Source organism: Herpailurus yagouaroundi, unplaced genomic scaffold (genome assembly GCF_014898765.1).
Source record: "Herpailurus yagouaroundi ecotype Mexico unplaced genomic scaffold, PumYag 545, whole genome shotgun sequence".
NCBI classification, from domain to species: domain Eukaryota; kingdom Metazoa; phylum Chordata; class Mammalia; order Carnivora; family Felidae; genus Herpailurus; species Herpailurus yagouaroundi.
Window position 1 is genome coordinate 1,090,893 of NW_024412762.1, and position 14,177 is coordinate 1,105,069.

Genomic DNA, 14,177 nt, shown 5'->3' on the forward strand with positions numbered 1-14,177 from the left:
TTCTTTCCTGTGGTGCCATCAACTCTGGCACCACACCCAGTGTTCCCCTTCACTAGATGCTAATGCTGGCCTGGGGGCTCATGTGGCCAGGCTGAGGGTACCTGTTGCATCCCCATGGGAATGTCCGTAGGCTGAAGTGAGCCCCCATCTGGAGACTGTCCCGGGAAACTGGAATAGGGCACTTGGTCAGCCTGTGTGTCCATTTCTGACCAAGCAGATACTAGGGAAAGGTAGACATGGGGCCCCACCACAGTGCAGGGTGTAGTCTCTGGCACCTGGCCCCTTGGGGTCCCTGGGTGGCAGTGAGTAGAAGCAACTTGCCCAGTCCTTCCTGGCCTTGTTTATGGAAGAGTGGGCTCAGACCAACTCTGGCATTTATAGATTGCCCAGCTAGCAAGTAATGAAGTAGAATTAGTTTGCATCTCTCTAAATCCACAGCTGCCTAAACCAACCCTGGCCCTCTGGCTCCCTCAGAGGCTCCTTAGGGATTCCCCTACCCACCCCCCCCCCCCCCCCCCCCCAACCCCATCCTGGCTGAGCCCGCCTGCATGTAGACGAACCTCTGGCCAGGACACCACCCTGGGACCCAGGTCCCAGTTAACCACCCAGGAGCAAGCCCTCTCCTCTGAGCGTGTAGAAAGGGGATCACAGGAGCCTGGGAGTTCATGTGTGGAAACACTCCTGGGGCCTAGGAGCTGAGCCCCCTATGGACACCACCTCTACCCATTTCCCACCTGACAATCAGGGAGGAGCAAAAGATGTGAGCCATAGAAGATAGAAAGTTCCTTTGTTGCTTTTTTTAATTTTTAAATTTTCTTACAAAAATTTAGGTGTTTACCAATACAGTCTTATTTTGGTTTTGTTTTTAATGCTTTTTGTCAGTGTTCTTCTGTTTTTAAGTCACAAACAGCAGGCACTAGGCAGCAGTCCCCCGCTGCTGCCGAAGGTCAGTCCCAGAGGTGTGACTCAGGGCTCCGGCAGACAGGATTGGCAGCCATGGCCTGGGCCAGAGTCGCTCAGAGAAGGCTCCTGCCACACTGGGCTCCATGTATCCGAGGGCAGGGTGGGGGCAAGCACAGCCTGACACCCACCTCACTGCCTCCAGAGCCTCTCTGCACGGCCAGCCCCTGCCCATGTTCTGTCTGCCATGCAGGGTGAGACTCAGAGCCCAGTGGATCCCCTCCATCTTCCAGAGTTAAACTCCTTCCCTGAGCCCCCCTCCCTGCTAGACTCCTCTGGGGCCTTGCACATACAAGAGCACACTCTTTTACATCACCAGCCCCCAAACAAAGCCCAGTGCCTTCTCCTGCCACCTCCCTGGGCCCCACCCTGGCAGCTCCACTGGCCTTCTCTCTCTCACTCACACACAGCACCATGTCAGTAAACAGCTAACTCAGCCTAAGGAGTTAGGAGGTGGGGCAGGAAGGGAGGTGTGTCCAGAATGTCCGGCCCTGGCTCCCAGGCGAGAGGCGCTGCCAACCCCTGGCGCCAGGGGGCTCCAAGCTCCACAGCAGGGTCTGTGAGGGCCGGCCCTGGAGTTCCCTTCTTCCCAAGATCAGATCCCTAAGAACAAATGGCTGGGCCCGAGCCCTAAGGAGGGAGAGGGGGAAGGTTGAGCAGGGTGGCCTGGTGGCTAGGTGGACCCCTCCACAGGCTATGCCAATGAAAATGTGGATAAAGGCGGCTGCTATGAGTGGTGCAGGCTGACCCCAAGAGTCTGGGCATCAGGGCCAATCTGACTTGCTGGCCCAGGGGGGGCACTGTGCTTACGGCATTTAAATGTGGGGGAACCATCCCTGCTCTCTGGCCTTATCTCCTCTGGGTCCTTGATGACCTGGGCTGGGACTGAAGACCCAGGGAAGCATGTCCCTCTCCGACCTCAGCCTGTCCATAAAATGGGCATTTAAGCCTGATGAGTTTGAAGTCAGGGTCCCACCAGGGAGCACGAAGGGAAAGAACATGCAGCCAGCAGAGATTAACAAGAAGCCCCTGCCCAGAGGACGGGAAACAGTTGAATGAAAAACCAGACGAGAGAACATACCAGGCATGCAAGCTAGACCCAGGAGTCAACGGGCTGAGGCTTAGCGTCCCCCACGGCGTCCACCAGCCTGACCGCAGGCCTGCTGGGCCCAGGCGGAGCCTTCCTGCCGGGGTCGGGCTGCAGCGGACGGGCAGTGGGCAGGAGGGCGTTAGAGGCAGAATACAGCATGTTAGTCAGTGCTGACAGGTTGGGGCTGGGCCGCTCAGCGGGTAAGGCCAGAGACAGGGTGCACAGGAAGGGGAAGCTGAGCTAGTGTGGCTCACATAGATGCGGAGTGACACGTGGACACACACAGGCCTGTGCCCAAAGCCAGGGGACTGTCACAGAGTGGACTGGGAGGTGTTGTCATGGAGGCAGGACCATGGTGGGCCCTCACCCACTGCCCACTCACACACACAGGCAGAGAAAGATGAAGAAGACACACTTGCTCAGACTCCCCTGGCTCTGTGCATTGTTCTGGGCAGCGTCCCTGTCCCGTGCCCCCTCTCTCCCAGTGCATGTGAGCTTCAAGTCACCTGTACCCATAGACTGACTCTGCTGGTAATGTTCCTGAGGCGGGAGGGCCGGTCCTCAGGCTTGATCTCCCAGCCCAACTGCCTTTCAGATGAGCTCCACCCCAGGCTGACTGGGCAGCCTAAACTCAGCACCTCGCCGGCGCCCCTCTCAGGCAAGCCCTAGCTATGCCACATCTCTAGGCACCTGCCCACAGCCACTTACTTTCAACGGTTCCTTCTCAGAGGCCTCCCCCGCAGGGTCACTGCCTCGAGCCCTCCGCTCCCTCCGGTCCACAGTAGAGTATCCATCTTGGGGTGGGGACATGAGGGGAACTCTGAGGGGCAGGCACCACAGGAGCAGATCTCCCTCTCAGCCCAGATGCAGGGGGGCCCACCTACCCTGCCCCAGCACTGTGCGGGAGGACTAGGTCAGGTCTTCTCATGACCCCTCCCATGATGGCGGCTCAGAACACACCAGCCCCCACCCAGTCCCCCGCAGCTGGCAGGCCAGACCCCAGCTAGGCACTGACCCCTCCCTGGCTGTCCACCCCCCTCACCAGCACCGCTAAACCAGATCTCTTCCAACCAGCACCTCCTTGGAAGACCTCTCCAGCACCAAACACACAAGACAAAACCACCTGGCCCATCTCAGCACCTCTCCCCTCCTCCTCCCCAGAAAACAAGACGCCCTGCATTATCTGCACTCACCTGGGCCAAGTGCCTCCATGGGGATCACGTCCCGGCTGCCCGGTTTCTCACCATCTGCAAGGCATAAGCCAGGTGGCTGGGGATACAGTGCAGTGGGGATACCAGAACAGACAGACCCCCAGCACAGCTGGCCTCAGGGACTCTTCATCACTAACTTCTTTGCACCATTCTGCCAGGCCTCTGTCATTGACAGCACCACCCCGGCTTAACATCAATGTGGACACCATGGGTGTAGAGGTGGTAGGAGGCTGCAAGCCAGGAAAGCTCCCTCCACACCTAGCCCTCACCTGCCTTGTCATTATCAGTGCCCCTGGGTAGAGGAGCATCTCATACCTTAGGGATAGGTTTCCATGCCCCCACTCGGTACTCACCAAGGCTCCTGTCCACCAGTGGCAGCGTGCTGTCGTCAAAGCCTCCAGGACTTGGTGCTCCTTTGGGTCCCTTGGCAGTAGCAGTGGCTGACTGTGTATGAGAAGAGGTACACAAAACAGACAGGATAGGGTGCAGGGTTAGGGGCACTCCTGTGGGGGACCTGGCCTGGAGAAGTGAAAGAGGGAAAGAAAGGCCAGGCAGGCCGCACCTGGAAGCGCGCCTTGGTCCAGCCATCTTTCTGTAGGGCACCACGCAGCTCCTTGTAGCTCCATACAGTCTGTAGCACGTGGGATGCGGCCTTCGCCTCACGTACTGATTGGCTGCAGCCAGGTCCAGGGCGGGGTCAGCAACCGGCCACGCCCCCCTCCCACTGGGACCCCACCCTCCCCAGGCCAGGCCCTCAACCACCTGGTAGCGCCAAGTGCCACCAGCGCTGGAATGCCTCGGGCCTGTAGTAGTGAGCGTGCGTTGTCCAGGCTGTCGGACACGATCTCGTGGATGGTGTTGAGCACAGCCACCACCGTGTCCTCCTCCAGGCGGGCACCAGGTCGCGCCGGAGCCTGTGCATTGCGCACGTTCCGCACCAGCTCCGCCATGGCATAGCTCCCTGAAGGACAGGGGCAAGTGTTAGGACACGCCTCTGCTCACCCCAGCGGGAAGGAAGGGGATTCAGACGGGGCCTCCACCAGGAGAGCCCCAGGAAGCTGCAACGTCACCTGCCGTGTACAGGGGATAGGCTCTGAGACCATTCAGGAAGACATGAGCTCCAGTGGCTGGGACAGAATGACAGGGGCAGGGCCAGGCCCTTGACCTCCCCACCCTGCCGGTCCCTCTGCCCCTGCCCGTGGGACCCCAGAGCAGACCACCGGGCTCTGTATCCCGGCTCAGCCCCACCAGTGTTCTCACCAATGAGGTCCTTGTTGCGCCGGTCCAGCGAGAGGTTGCGCAGGGCAATGGCAACAGCGCGCACCACCTTGTCAGTCTCGGACTGCAGCAGCTCCACGAGCACCGGAAGCCCACGCTCCTTGCGCACCGTGGCGCGGATGTACGTGGCCCACTGTGGCAGTGGAGCAGGTAGGGTGCTCAGCACACTCAGGCATGCCTACATGCCCGGGCACTCTCCCAACTGAACCCTGGCTGTTCCCTCTGGCTGGACCCTCCTCCCTGGCATGACAAAGTCCTACCCAAGCAACTCAATTCTACCTCCAGCTTGCATCCTTTGTGCCCCAAACCGCCCGGAACCTTGAACCTCCTGGACCTCGGGGAGACATGGTGTCCCCTACTCTCCCTCCCAACCTGGACAAAGTCAGAGGCAGGCACCAACAGGATACCTAAGATTTTCTCTGTCCCCTCCCTACCAGGCTTGGCCTCTCACCATCCAGTTGCCAGCGCTGAGGTTCTGCAGGGCGCCAGCGGCAGCCTCCAGGGTGTTAAAGTTCCGGCTCTCCGTGAGGAGGGAGAGGTAGAGACGTACCACCTCGGGCTGATACAGCAGCTCAAAGCCTGGGCACAGAGCACCCACCACCCACAGTCACCCACACCTGCCCCCATTATCCCCTCTCCTCCCAGGGTGAGAGTCAGCTGGGGCCAGGGATGGGTGTGGTGCAGTGAGGGAAAATTTAACATCAATGCATTCACTCTTTATGGGCCACCCAAGGGAGAAGGCATTCCCATTTCATGGAAGAACAGAAGCTCAGTGAGACGCAGTGGGTCTAAGTGAGGTCACTGTTCCTTTGCCCCTGGTGCAAAAGAAATGGTACTAGGCCTGCCTGGCAGCCAGAGCATCCAGGAGGTCAGGGGTAGGGAGGGAGGTGGCAGCCAGGGTGGCTCCCCTAGCAACGGGACTCAAACTCCCTAATAACAGAGCCAGCCCTCCCATGTAGATAGGCTGTACAACTAAGAGGAGGAGCCCTAGCAACAAGACCCACCCTCCCTAGCAACAGGGCCCTGTTCCCTCCTATGTAACTAAAGCTCTGTCCAGTGGCCATCCCTAGCAACAGGGCCTGCCTTCTCTGTCTACAACCTCTCCGGGTTGCAGCAGAGTTGCCCCAAGGCACTCAGAGAGGAGGGCCTGAGCCGCCTTTCAGCTGGCCTGTACCCAAACATTACTCCCTCTCCCGGGTCCTCCCACCTGACATTCCATCACCCCCTCCACATTCCTCATGCCTCCTTGGTCCCTCTACTCCAGCCTCCCTGGGAGTCCTGTTCCCCAAATGCTCCAAGAACGTCCCCCATGCAACGTGTTACCCCTCAGGGTGTTTGCAGGAGCTGGTCCCACTGCCTGTGATGCTTTCCCCTAGACCTCCCATGGCCGGGGTCTTCCACCCTGCTTGGGGGTGTCTGGGCTTGCAGGGTGGGCTGTGGCTTGGGACTCACTAGGGCAGATCTCTCTTACTCAGGCTGGATTCCCAGTGCCAGCACACAGGGCTCCAGACAGGGGATAAGAAAGACAAACTGCTCTGCCCCCTGTGTGATCAGCCTCTGTACTAGATATGACTATACACCCCAACTCCCAAACCACCCTGAGTGAATGTGAGCTCCTCAGCTGATACTGGAAGGTCCTGCCCACCTGGTCTCTGCCCTTCACCGAAGGCCTCACTCTAGCCCCTCTAGTCTTTCACATGCTGTGTGACCTTGCAATCGCCTGGCCTCTCTATGCCTGTTCCCCCCACTGCCTGAAGTGACCCACGGAACTGCCCTGATTCTGAACCCTTAGCAGGTGCCCAGGGACTGGATGGTCCTCTGGGGAACCTCATACCTGTGGTCTTATTTTCCATCAGATCCCCAAGGCCCTTCAAGCCTGTTTAGTAGCACAAAGCTTCACTACCTGGATAGGCCTGTGCCTGAACTCTGCCTCTACCCACTCACCTTTGGCAGCCTCAGTTCGCTTGGGTAGGTCTAGCGTGTCAAAGTTCCGGTCCATCTCACCATCCTTCTTCCCTGGAACAGAGTAGGGGGAGGTGAAGCAGACTCTGCAGAGAATGGGTGTGCATCAGGAGGGCTGGACACAGCACTTTCCTTCCTGAAGCAAACCCAAGAGCACCCCCAAGAGGCCTTGGCAATGGAACACTATTCTGTGTTTAGGTAGGCAGGGAGGGCCGGAGAAGGGCAGTGGTGGCAGTGGGGACTGTGGATGTCCCAGCCTTGCCCCGAGAAGCCAGAACTCATCTCCTTCAGATGCTGGGAGCAGCACTGCAGACCACCCAAAGGCCTTGCAGCTGCCAGGAGCTAGGAGCCCAGGCTGGGTGGCAGGTAGGTACAAAGCTGAGGATTGGCAAGGACAGGATGTGCCTGGTTGAACAGTAAAGCAAAGCTGGGGCCAAGAGTCCCAGCCACAAGGAAATGCCCACCCGGGGGCAGGACCTGGTCCCAGGCTCTGCTGGCTAAGAGAGACCTTGGCCCACAGGCTGAGCCCCTACAGCAGCCCCACCTAACACCTGTCAGCCTCAGCCTGCACACCTCCATGAATGAGCTCGCTATCTCCCACTCACCCTCATCTCAGATGAGGGAGCTGCTTCTTCTCTGAAAAGCAGCAGAACAGAGTTCAGATGATCTGGGATCCCAGCCTCATGGGGCCTCTCTGTCGTCCCTCTAAGCCATATATTGCCTCATTCCCAGGGACAGACTTTGTTCACTGTTACCCCTGGGGACGAATATACCCAGGCCCTGCCCCCTCTTTGGCTCTTCCTGCTCCAGCTCCAGCTCCAGCTCCAGCCCTGCAGGCATAGCTGAGTCTGAAGTTATAGAGGAACAGCCTGTTGGCCTCCCAAAAGGTCCAGGGCTAACATTCCTGCCATTGTCATGCCTACACAGTTGTCATAGAAATGGCTGCTTGGAGAAGGGACTGGGGATGGGGCAGGGCCCTGAGACTGGACTGCCCTGCAGTTGTCATGGAGATAACTACCTAAACAATAGGGCAGGGGGCACCTCCCTGGTGCCCACTGCACCCACCAGGCCTGGACAGCAGGACAAACAGGGACTCACCTTGATGGAACCACTCCTCTGGGCAGCCGGAGGAAGCACAGGAGAGAGGAGACGAACCTGAGTGGGCAGCAACCCCCCCACACCCTCCCAGGAGGCCTCAACTTCCCACTGAATACCCTGGATTGAGTAGATGGGTCATGGAATCCTACCGCAATTACTTTGGAGGGCTGAGTGCCAGCAAATGGGATAAGAAAGGGGAGGCCTGGAATCAGAACAGGTCCACATGATGGGGAGGAGTGGGTGAAGGCAGTGTACAGATGTCACCTGGCAGGTGCCAGGGAATGCAGATCCTGGAACCTGTACCTAGCAAATGCTGGTCAGGATGGTGTGAAGGCAGGGTGGGGTGCTGCCCTCAGGGCATCTCAGGGTCTTCAGGTGCTCTGTGAATGCCAGGAGGCAGCATCGTCTTTGGTACTTCCCAAACATGAACCCACAGAACCCTTCTCAGAGCTGAGGGACCGAGTCTAGGCAGCAGCAGGGACACCACACAGGTTCACTCCTGTCCTCCCCTGGGGGACCCACAGTGCAGATGAGGGAACGCCGGCCTGTCAGCTGGATGACCCAGGGGGCTGGGCCCAGCCTCCGAGGCTCCCAGCTTCCCCACCTGCCCATCAGGAGCTGACCAGGTGGTCTCTGGCTTCCGTGCCTGCCATGGGTATGGAAGAACTTTCAGCCTGGGGTTGCATGGGGAGTCCTAGAATGGTACCCCAGACCCTCCCACACACCTTTGGCCTTCTTGCCACCGAAACAGCCAGCGTCATCCCGCTTCCGGCGCTGGGAGCCTGCAGTACCGCCTGGGGGCCCAGGCTCAGCCTCCTGGTACCTGTCGGCCCCAGGCACCTCCTTGTGCACATGGTAGGACAGGTTCCGCATGATACACACACAGTTCTCCACCGACTGTGGGGAGAGGAGAGTTGATGGAGCAGGGCCAGGTGGGCACGGAGACTGCTAACCTTCCTGGCGAAGACTGGCCACAGCCAGTGTGCACAGAAGGAACCAGGGATGCAAAGATGGGAAGGCCTAAGCTAAGGGGCCCATGTGGGTAAGAACTCCCAGAGAAGGGCTGAGGAAGAAAAAAGGTGGAAAACACACTGTGTGTAGGACCTCATCCGGGGCTTCGGGAATGTCCACTTCAGTGTGGCCACTATGAGATGGTCCATGCCCAGGGCACTGCCCCAGACCGGTATGCCTACTCCCCCTGTACTGCCCAGATAGTTTAGGGCCCCCTGGGTCCGGTTCCTGCTCCATCTCCCAGAACCCTTTGTAGGAAGCTATGAGACTGCCCCTGCCCGGGACCTGCTAGAGCTCTCCCTGCCAGGCTCCACCCACCTTGTTGTCCGTGTCCTTCCTGCCCACAGCTGACTGCAAGGCGTGCAGCAGGGCGTCTACCAGCCCTTCACATTCCCGGAGGCGGCGCCGGGCCTCTGCACCATCCGAACTCACGTTCCTGGGTGGCCAAGAGCAAGCCCTGTGACCCCTGGCTCCCATGGCAAATTCCCAGCCCTCACCTGGCTTTGGGGTCTTGTCTTCATCTGTAAAACAGGCTCTGACACCATCCTGTTGGGGCTACTGACAGTGCCCTGACCACTGAGACCCCAGGAAGGAGCCCCAGCCTGGCATCTGTATGGCGCAGAGGGCCTTCTCTGATGACCGGCTGAATTGGAAATGGGCAGAAGTGGCTCCAGAGGTGTGAGTCCATTTGCAGGCAATTATGGGCTTTCCCTACCCCAGGGGCAGTTCTGGGCTCCACCTTACCCTGAGGTGAGGACCCCATAGGGCCACGGGGGTACATCCTGATGGACAGGCAAGACAGTGGGGAGCCAGCGCTGCCTGTGGGGACTCCACAGGGAATCCCAGGGTGGGAGGGTGAGGGCAGAGGTTGCAAGGAGGTAGAATGAGGCCTCTGAGGCCACCTGAAGATGAGGGTCCTGGCTCCCCCTACCCTGGCTGTCACGGTGATAGAAGAGTATATCAAAACTGAGCAGGGCTGGGGCCATGGGGTACTACATGACAGCGTAGCAGACCTTGTCCAGAGGCTGCCCTTAGGGATGAGTACAGCCTCATCAGGCCCCATTCTCAGGACTCAGGCAGGAACTGTGGTATAGCTGTGAAGCTCCTAAGACTTGGGTGGCTAGTTCTCTTCCACACTTTATAGGACATGAGAACATGGCTATTCCCAGTTTTGCATGTAGGCTCTGGTGCCTGGCTCCCACCTCCTTGACCGGGAATAGCCCTGGGTAACCTCATAGGGAATGCCTAAGCCCAGCCCCCACCCACACCTCAAGCAGCCTGATGTGTTCTTGAAGACTGTTGTCCACTCGGCATCCCTTGGCTTGGAATCCTCGTTGGGCTCACGTTCCCAGCCCGAGTGGGGCACAATGACCTCATGGGTTAGCGTCTGCAGGCCGTGATCAATGATGACCATCTTCAGGGGCTCATAGGATGACAGGTTCCAGAGTGTACCTGCAGGATGCCATCAAGCAGCCAGTGCTGACCACACAGGCAGTGACCTCCCTACGTCCCCATGTGACCTTGCTCAGGACCTGCCCCATCCTTCGTCAGCCCTACATCAGACTAGAAGATAGGAAGTGACAAAAGCCATGAGGAGTGTTGGGTGCCTACCCTGGCCCAGGCAAGATGTGCACAGGCACTCAATAATAGCTACTGGCTGGGAGGAAGCACCAGAGGGGCTGGGACACAGAGGAAGGGCTGGCAAGGAGCCTGTGGCTAGACACACAGGTACTTTCTCTTCCTCCATCCCTTCTCAACCTCATGGGTGGATGGGACTACTGCTCCATTGGCTCTACCCAAAGTGGTCATGTGACCCTATCTGGCCAATTGGGTCCCATGAGGCACAGTCACTCACCACTGCCCCACTGGAGGGTGGGACCAAGACGCTGGACCTGGAGAGTATAGGGACATGGGGGCAAGTGGAGAGGGGTCCTGCCTGAGCGGCAGCAAAGTCCAGAGATAGAGACACTGGGGACCACTCGGTCTGAGCCTGATGCCTACCTCCCAGCAGCTGGGACTCCTGACTAAATGGGTAGTATGGGGGGGGGGGGTCTTTTTCTGGCCAAGCCTCGCTCTCCTCCTCCCTGAGGGATGTGGGGAAGCCAGGTACCACTCACCTGTGACGAGCTCTCGAACCTCATTGTCCCGGGCAGCCCGCAGTAGGCGCACCAGGGCAGGCACACCGCCACAGTCGCGGATGGCAGCCTTGTTGTCTGTATCTCGGCCATAGGAAAGGTTTCGCAGTGCCCCACAGGCCCGCCGCCGCACCTCTGCCCTTGGGTGGTCCAGCAGAGCGACGAGCAGAGGCAGGCCCCGCAGCTGCCGCACACGTCGCTTGATGCCCTCGTTCTCAAAGCACAGGTGTTGCAGATAGGCAGCCGCGTTGGCTTTCACGGGATCCACGGGGTGCCGCAGCATGGCCAGTACCTCTGGCAGCTCAGGGTCCCGCCAACGTGGCTCCTTACGGGCGCTGTCCACTGAGGGCGACCGCCGTACCACCCGGTCCAGGCTACCCAGGCTGCCCCGTTCTGGCTGGGCCAGGGGTGCTGTCGCAGCTGGAAACGGGGGCCGCTCCTCCATCAGCTCACCGCCATCATCTGCCACATCCTCATAGGCCCTGCGCAGGCAGGCAGGGCACATGAACATCTCAGCACTGTCACAAGATGCCTGCTCCAGAGTGGCATCACTATACTTTCTCCAGGGGACCATGAAACCTTTAAGGGCAGGGATAGGCCAATAACCTCGGTATTTGACCCCAAGCACCGAGTGGGTGCTCAGAGTCATGACCTAGGCCAGCAAGAACGGACTCCCAGACAATGATGGAGCCAAACACCAGCCAATGGTTACCAAGGCTTGCATCAGGGAGCTCACTCACTCTCATCACCATGCAGTGTTCCCCAATTCTGAGCTAAATGCGTTTCTATGAAACATCTGTGTCCATGACTGGGAGTCCTGCCTTTCCATGAGGCCTATCTCTGCGATGCAGGATCTGCCAGGATCTGCAGGTAGGAGGTGACCCTCCCCTGCACACAGCCATCCTGGTGGGACTCTATGAGGGGCATTCAGGCCACCAGTCCCCCAGAGCATAAGATGTCTCTGTGGGTTGTCATCATCAAACCCACTTCCTAGGGCAGAGATTAAGGCTAGGAGGGGTCAGGTGTCTTGTCTGCGGTCACACAGCACAATCCATGTGAAGGCTGTGATCACGTTCCCACTCTACAGATAGAGGAACTGAGGGCAGAGATGACAGAACCAGAGCCTGTGCTGGGAAGAGCTGGGTGGCTTAGGTTCTGGCTGCTTTTGTAGGGGAAACTGAGGCCCAGGGAAAGGCGGGAGCCTCAAACTCAGAGAAATGTGCTAAGCCTCTTGTGCTCATGTCTTCATGGTTATCTGACTAGAACAGGGCTAGCAGGCACTGGGCACTGTCACTAACCTCCCTAATGTCCTAGACCCACAGGGAGGGTACCAACTGCAACTCCACCATCCCAGAGGCTGCCCTATTGCTGTCTTTGAAAAGAGCTCAGTCCAATTCAAACTAACATGTGTAACTTAGCCCTGGCAGCTACACTTCCTGTGGAGGATTCTCTGGTGGGGGAGTGGAAGGCAGACTTCCTGGAGGCAGTCAGTGGCCGGACACAGGGTGCTCACCTGGTGCGAAAGCCACGCCCACACTCAGGCCTCCTCCTAGTGGCAGTGCCATAGTCAGGCTCCAGCTCCGGGCCACCCTCGTCATCGGCAGCCAGGCTGCGTGTGTCATCCTCCAAACCATATGGTTCCGCCTGAAAGCGCTCGGGCTGGGAGCGGCCGGCTGGCGGCACAGGCTCAGGGCCTGCAGGGAAGGCCTCACGTCGGCCAGGCAGTGTGAAGCAACCATCCACAGGGCCTGGGCCAAGGGGGCCACGTGGGGGCCGCACACCCAGCCCACGGGATAGACTGCCGTAGCTGGGGACATCACGGGGCTCAGTGCCGTCGGTAAAGCTGCCCCCACTGCTGAGGTAGGCACGGGAAAGCGTGGCTGCTGGGCCACCCCCACGTAGCAGGAAGTGCCGGTCCAGGGGGCCATCTGCGAAGGGGCCTAGTGGGGGGCCGCCGTCCAGCAGGGGGAGGCCATCTGGGCCTACAGGCACTTGGCGCACTGTTCTCGTGGTCACCGTCTTGACCGTCTTGGTGACCTGGTGGGTAAGTGGGTGGCCAATGGGCTGGGCAGCCTGAGAGGCCTGGACACTGCCCCAGCAGGGCCAGGGTGGCCTAGATCTTCCACCTGAGCAATAGGTGGCCCCTGGGAGACCACTCTATAAACAGAACTATGGCTACACAGCCTACTTGCCCATTGCCTGGGCCCCGCCATACCTTGGTCTCAGTGCGCCGGGTAGTACCATCTTCTGATGTGACAATGGACACGTGAGAAGTAGGTGTACCAGGGTCCTCCTCTACCGTCACAGTCTCCTCCAGCACCTCGGGCGCCTCTGGCATTGTGGCCAGCGAGGCTTGGCTGCCCGGGCTCTGTTCCTGGGCAAGACGGGGGCTGTCAGTGTGAGGAGCCACAGTTCACCCGGCCCTGGAGTGCAGATGCTTGTACTGGCCTAGATGCCAGGAGTGCCTTCATCCTACCCCTGGAACCCATGGACCCCAAGGCCTGTCTCAGAAACAGCTAGTGAAGACAGCAGCTCCAGTCTTGTCTCTGAACACCATGGGTGCCCTGGGGGCTGACCTTCCCCAATGCTGGGGCCTCCTTGGGCTGAGTTGGCAGATGAAGCCCCTGACCCCAGTAGTGCAGTCTTGGGCAGCCCTGTCTGAGCTGCAAGGTTCCTGGCTGCTACAGGTTCCTGGTGGGGCAAGGAAGTTGGTGGGATCTGCACGTTGCTCTCCTGACATGGCTCACTACTCCTGGCTGGGCCCTCCCAGTATCCTGGGCCTCCTCCCTGACCCACCCCAGAAGCCTCCAGTGCAGAGGCCTTGGGACAGCAGTTTCAGCACTGCTCACTGACTCCTCGTGGCCACGCCCAGGCTCCCACTGTTCCCAAGGCCAGCTAGACGCCCTCGCAGGACAGAAATACCCAGTTCCCAGGATGCCCAAAATACCCTTGCTCCTTCCGGCCTGGACACTCGTTGGGTGTTGAGTGGGCACAGCCTGGCCCTACCTCATTTGGCCCAATGGTTGGTGCCCCCCCTCGAAATGCTGAGTGTTCTATCAGAGCCCAGAGATGGTGAATTCAGGCCGGGTGTACCTAGTTGGTCCCTGACAGGAATCCTGGTCCCCTCCCCACATACCTCTCCCCAAGTCTCTCCAACCTCAGTCACCCACCTCATTCTCAACCTGCAGCCCCCCCTTGCCTTCCTCTCTGCAGGGGCTGACCATGGTAGAATTACAGACAAGATGGCTCTGGACAAGGCCCTCTTAAGGCCCATATGCCTATGGCCCGACTTGCCAGTGGAGAAACTGAGGCTCAAGGAGGACAGGCCAGTCCATAGCAGAGCTGAGCAGACTCCTGCTGTGCTGATTGGCAAAGGGGACTGAGAGCCAAAGTCTATCTACCCCTGGGCCTCTGACTACATGGGTCCTCCAC

The 14,177-nt window shown here is 59.1% G+C and overlaps 1 protein-coding gene across 8 annotated transcripts in view; it reads right to left on the bottom strand.

The window, feature by feature from the left end:
* Positions 1-778: 778 nt before the first annotated feature.
* Positions 779-14,177, bottom strand: part of ARVCF (ARVCF delta catenin family member) — a 49,766-nt gene continuing 36,367 nt past the window's right edge. For 2 of the 8 annotated variants that reach the window (XM_040465052.1, XM_040465059.1), the window contains 17 exons: positions 12,961-13,119; positions 12,259-12,782; positions 10,728-11,227; positions 9,879-10,062; positions 8,929-9,046; positions 8,325-8,496; positions 7,600-7,617; positions 6,484-6,555; positions 4,991-5,118; positions 4,522-4,672; positions 4,024-4,222; positions 3,824-3,935; positions 3,615-3,705; positions 3,244-3,297; positions 2,759-2,844; positions 2,042-2,158; positions 779-1,590 (listed from right to left, as the gene is read on the bottom strand). In XM_040465052.1, the coding sequence (XP_040320986.1) occupies positions 2,054-2,158; positions 2,759-2,844; positions 3,244-3,297; positions 3,615-3,705; positions 3,824-3,935; positions 4,024-4,222; positions 4,522-4,672; positions 4,991-5,118; positions 6,484-6,555; positions 7,600-7,617; positions 8,325-8,496; positions 8,929-9,046; positions 9,879-10,062; positions 10,728-11,227; positions 12,259-12,782; positions 12,961-13,119 (2,673 nt within the window). In that variant the 3' untranslated portion in view covers positions 779-1,590; positions 2,042-2,053. Of the gene's footprint in view, positions 1,591-2,041; positions 2,159-2,758; positions 2,871-3,243; positions 3,298-3,614; positions 3,706-3,823; positions 3,936-4,023; positions 4,223-4,521; positions 4,673-4,990; positions 5,119-6,483; positions 6,556-7,599; positions 7,618-8,324; positions 8,497-8,928; positions 9,047-9,878; positions 10,063-10,727; positions 11,228-12,258; positions 12,783-12,960; positions 13,120-14,177 lie in introns of those variants that run through there. The other 6 variants (XM_040465056.1, XM_040465053.1, XM_040465054.1 and 3 more) reach the window with 6 other exon arrangements.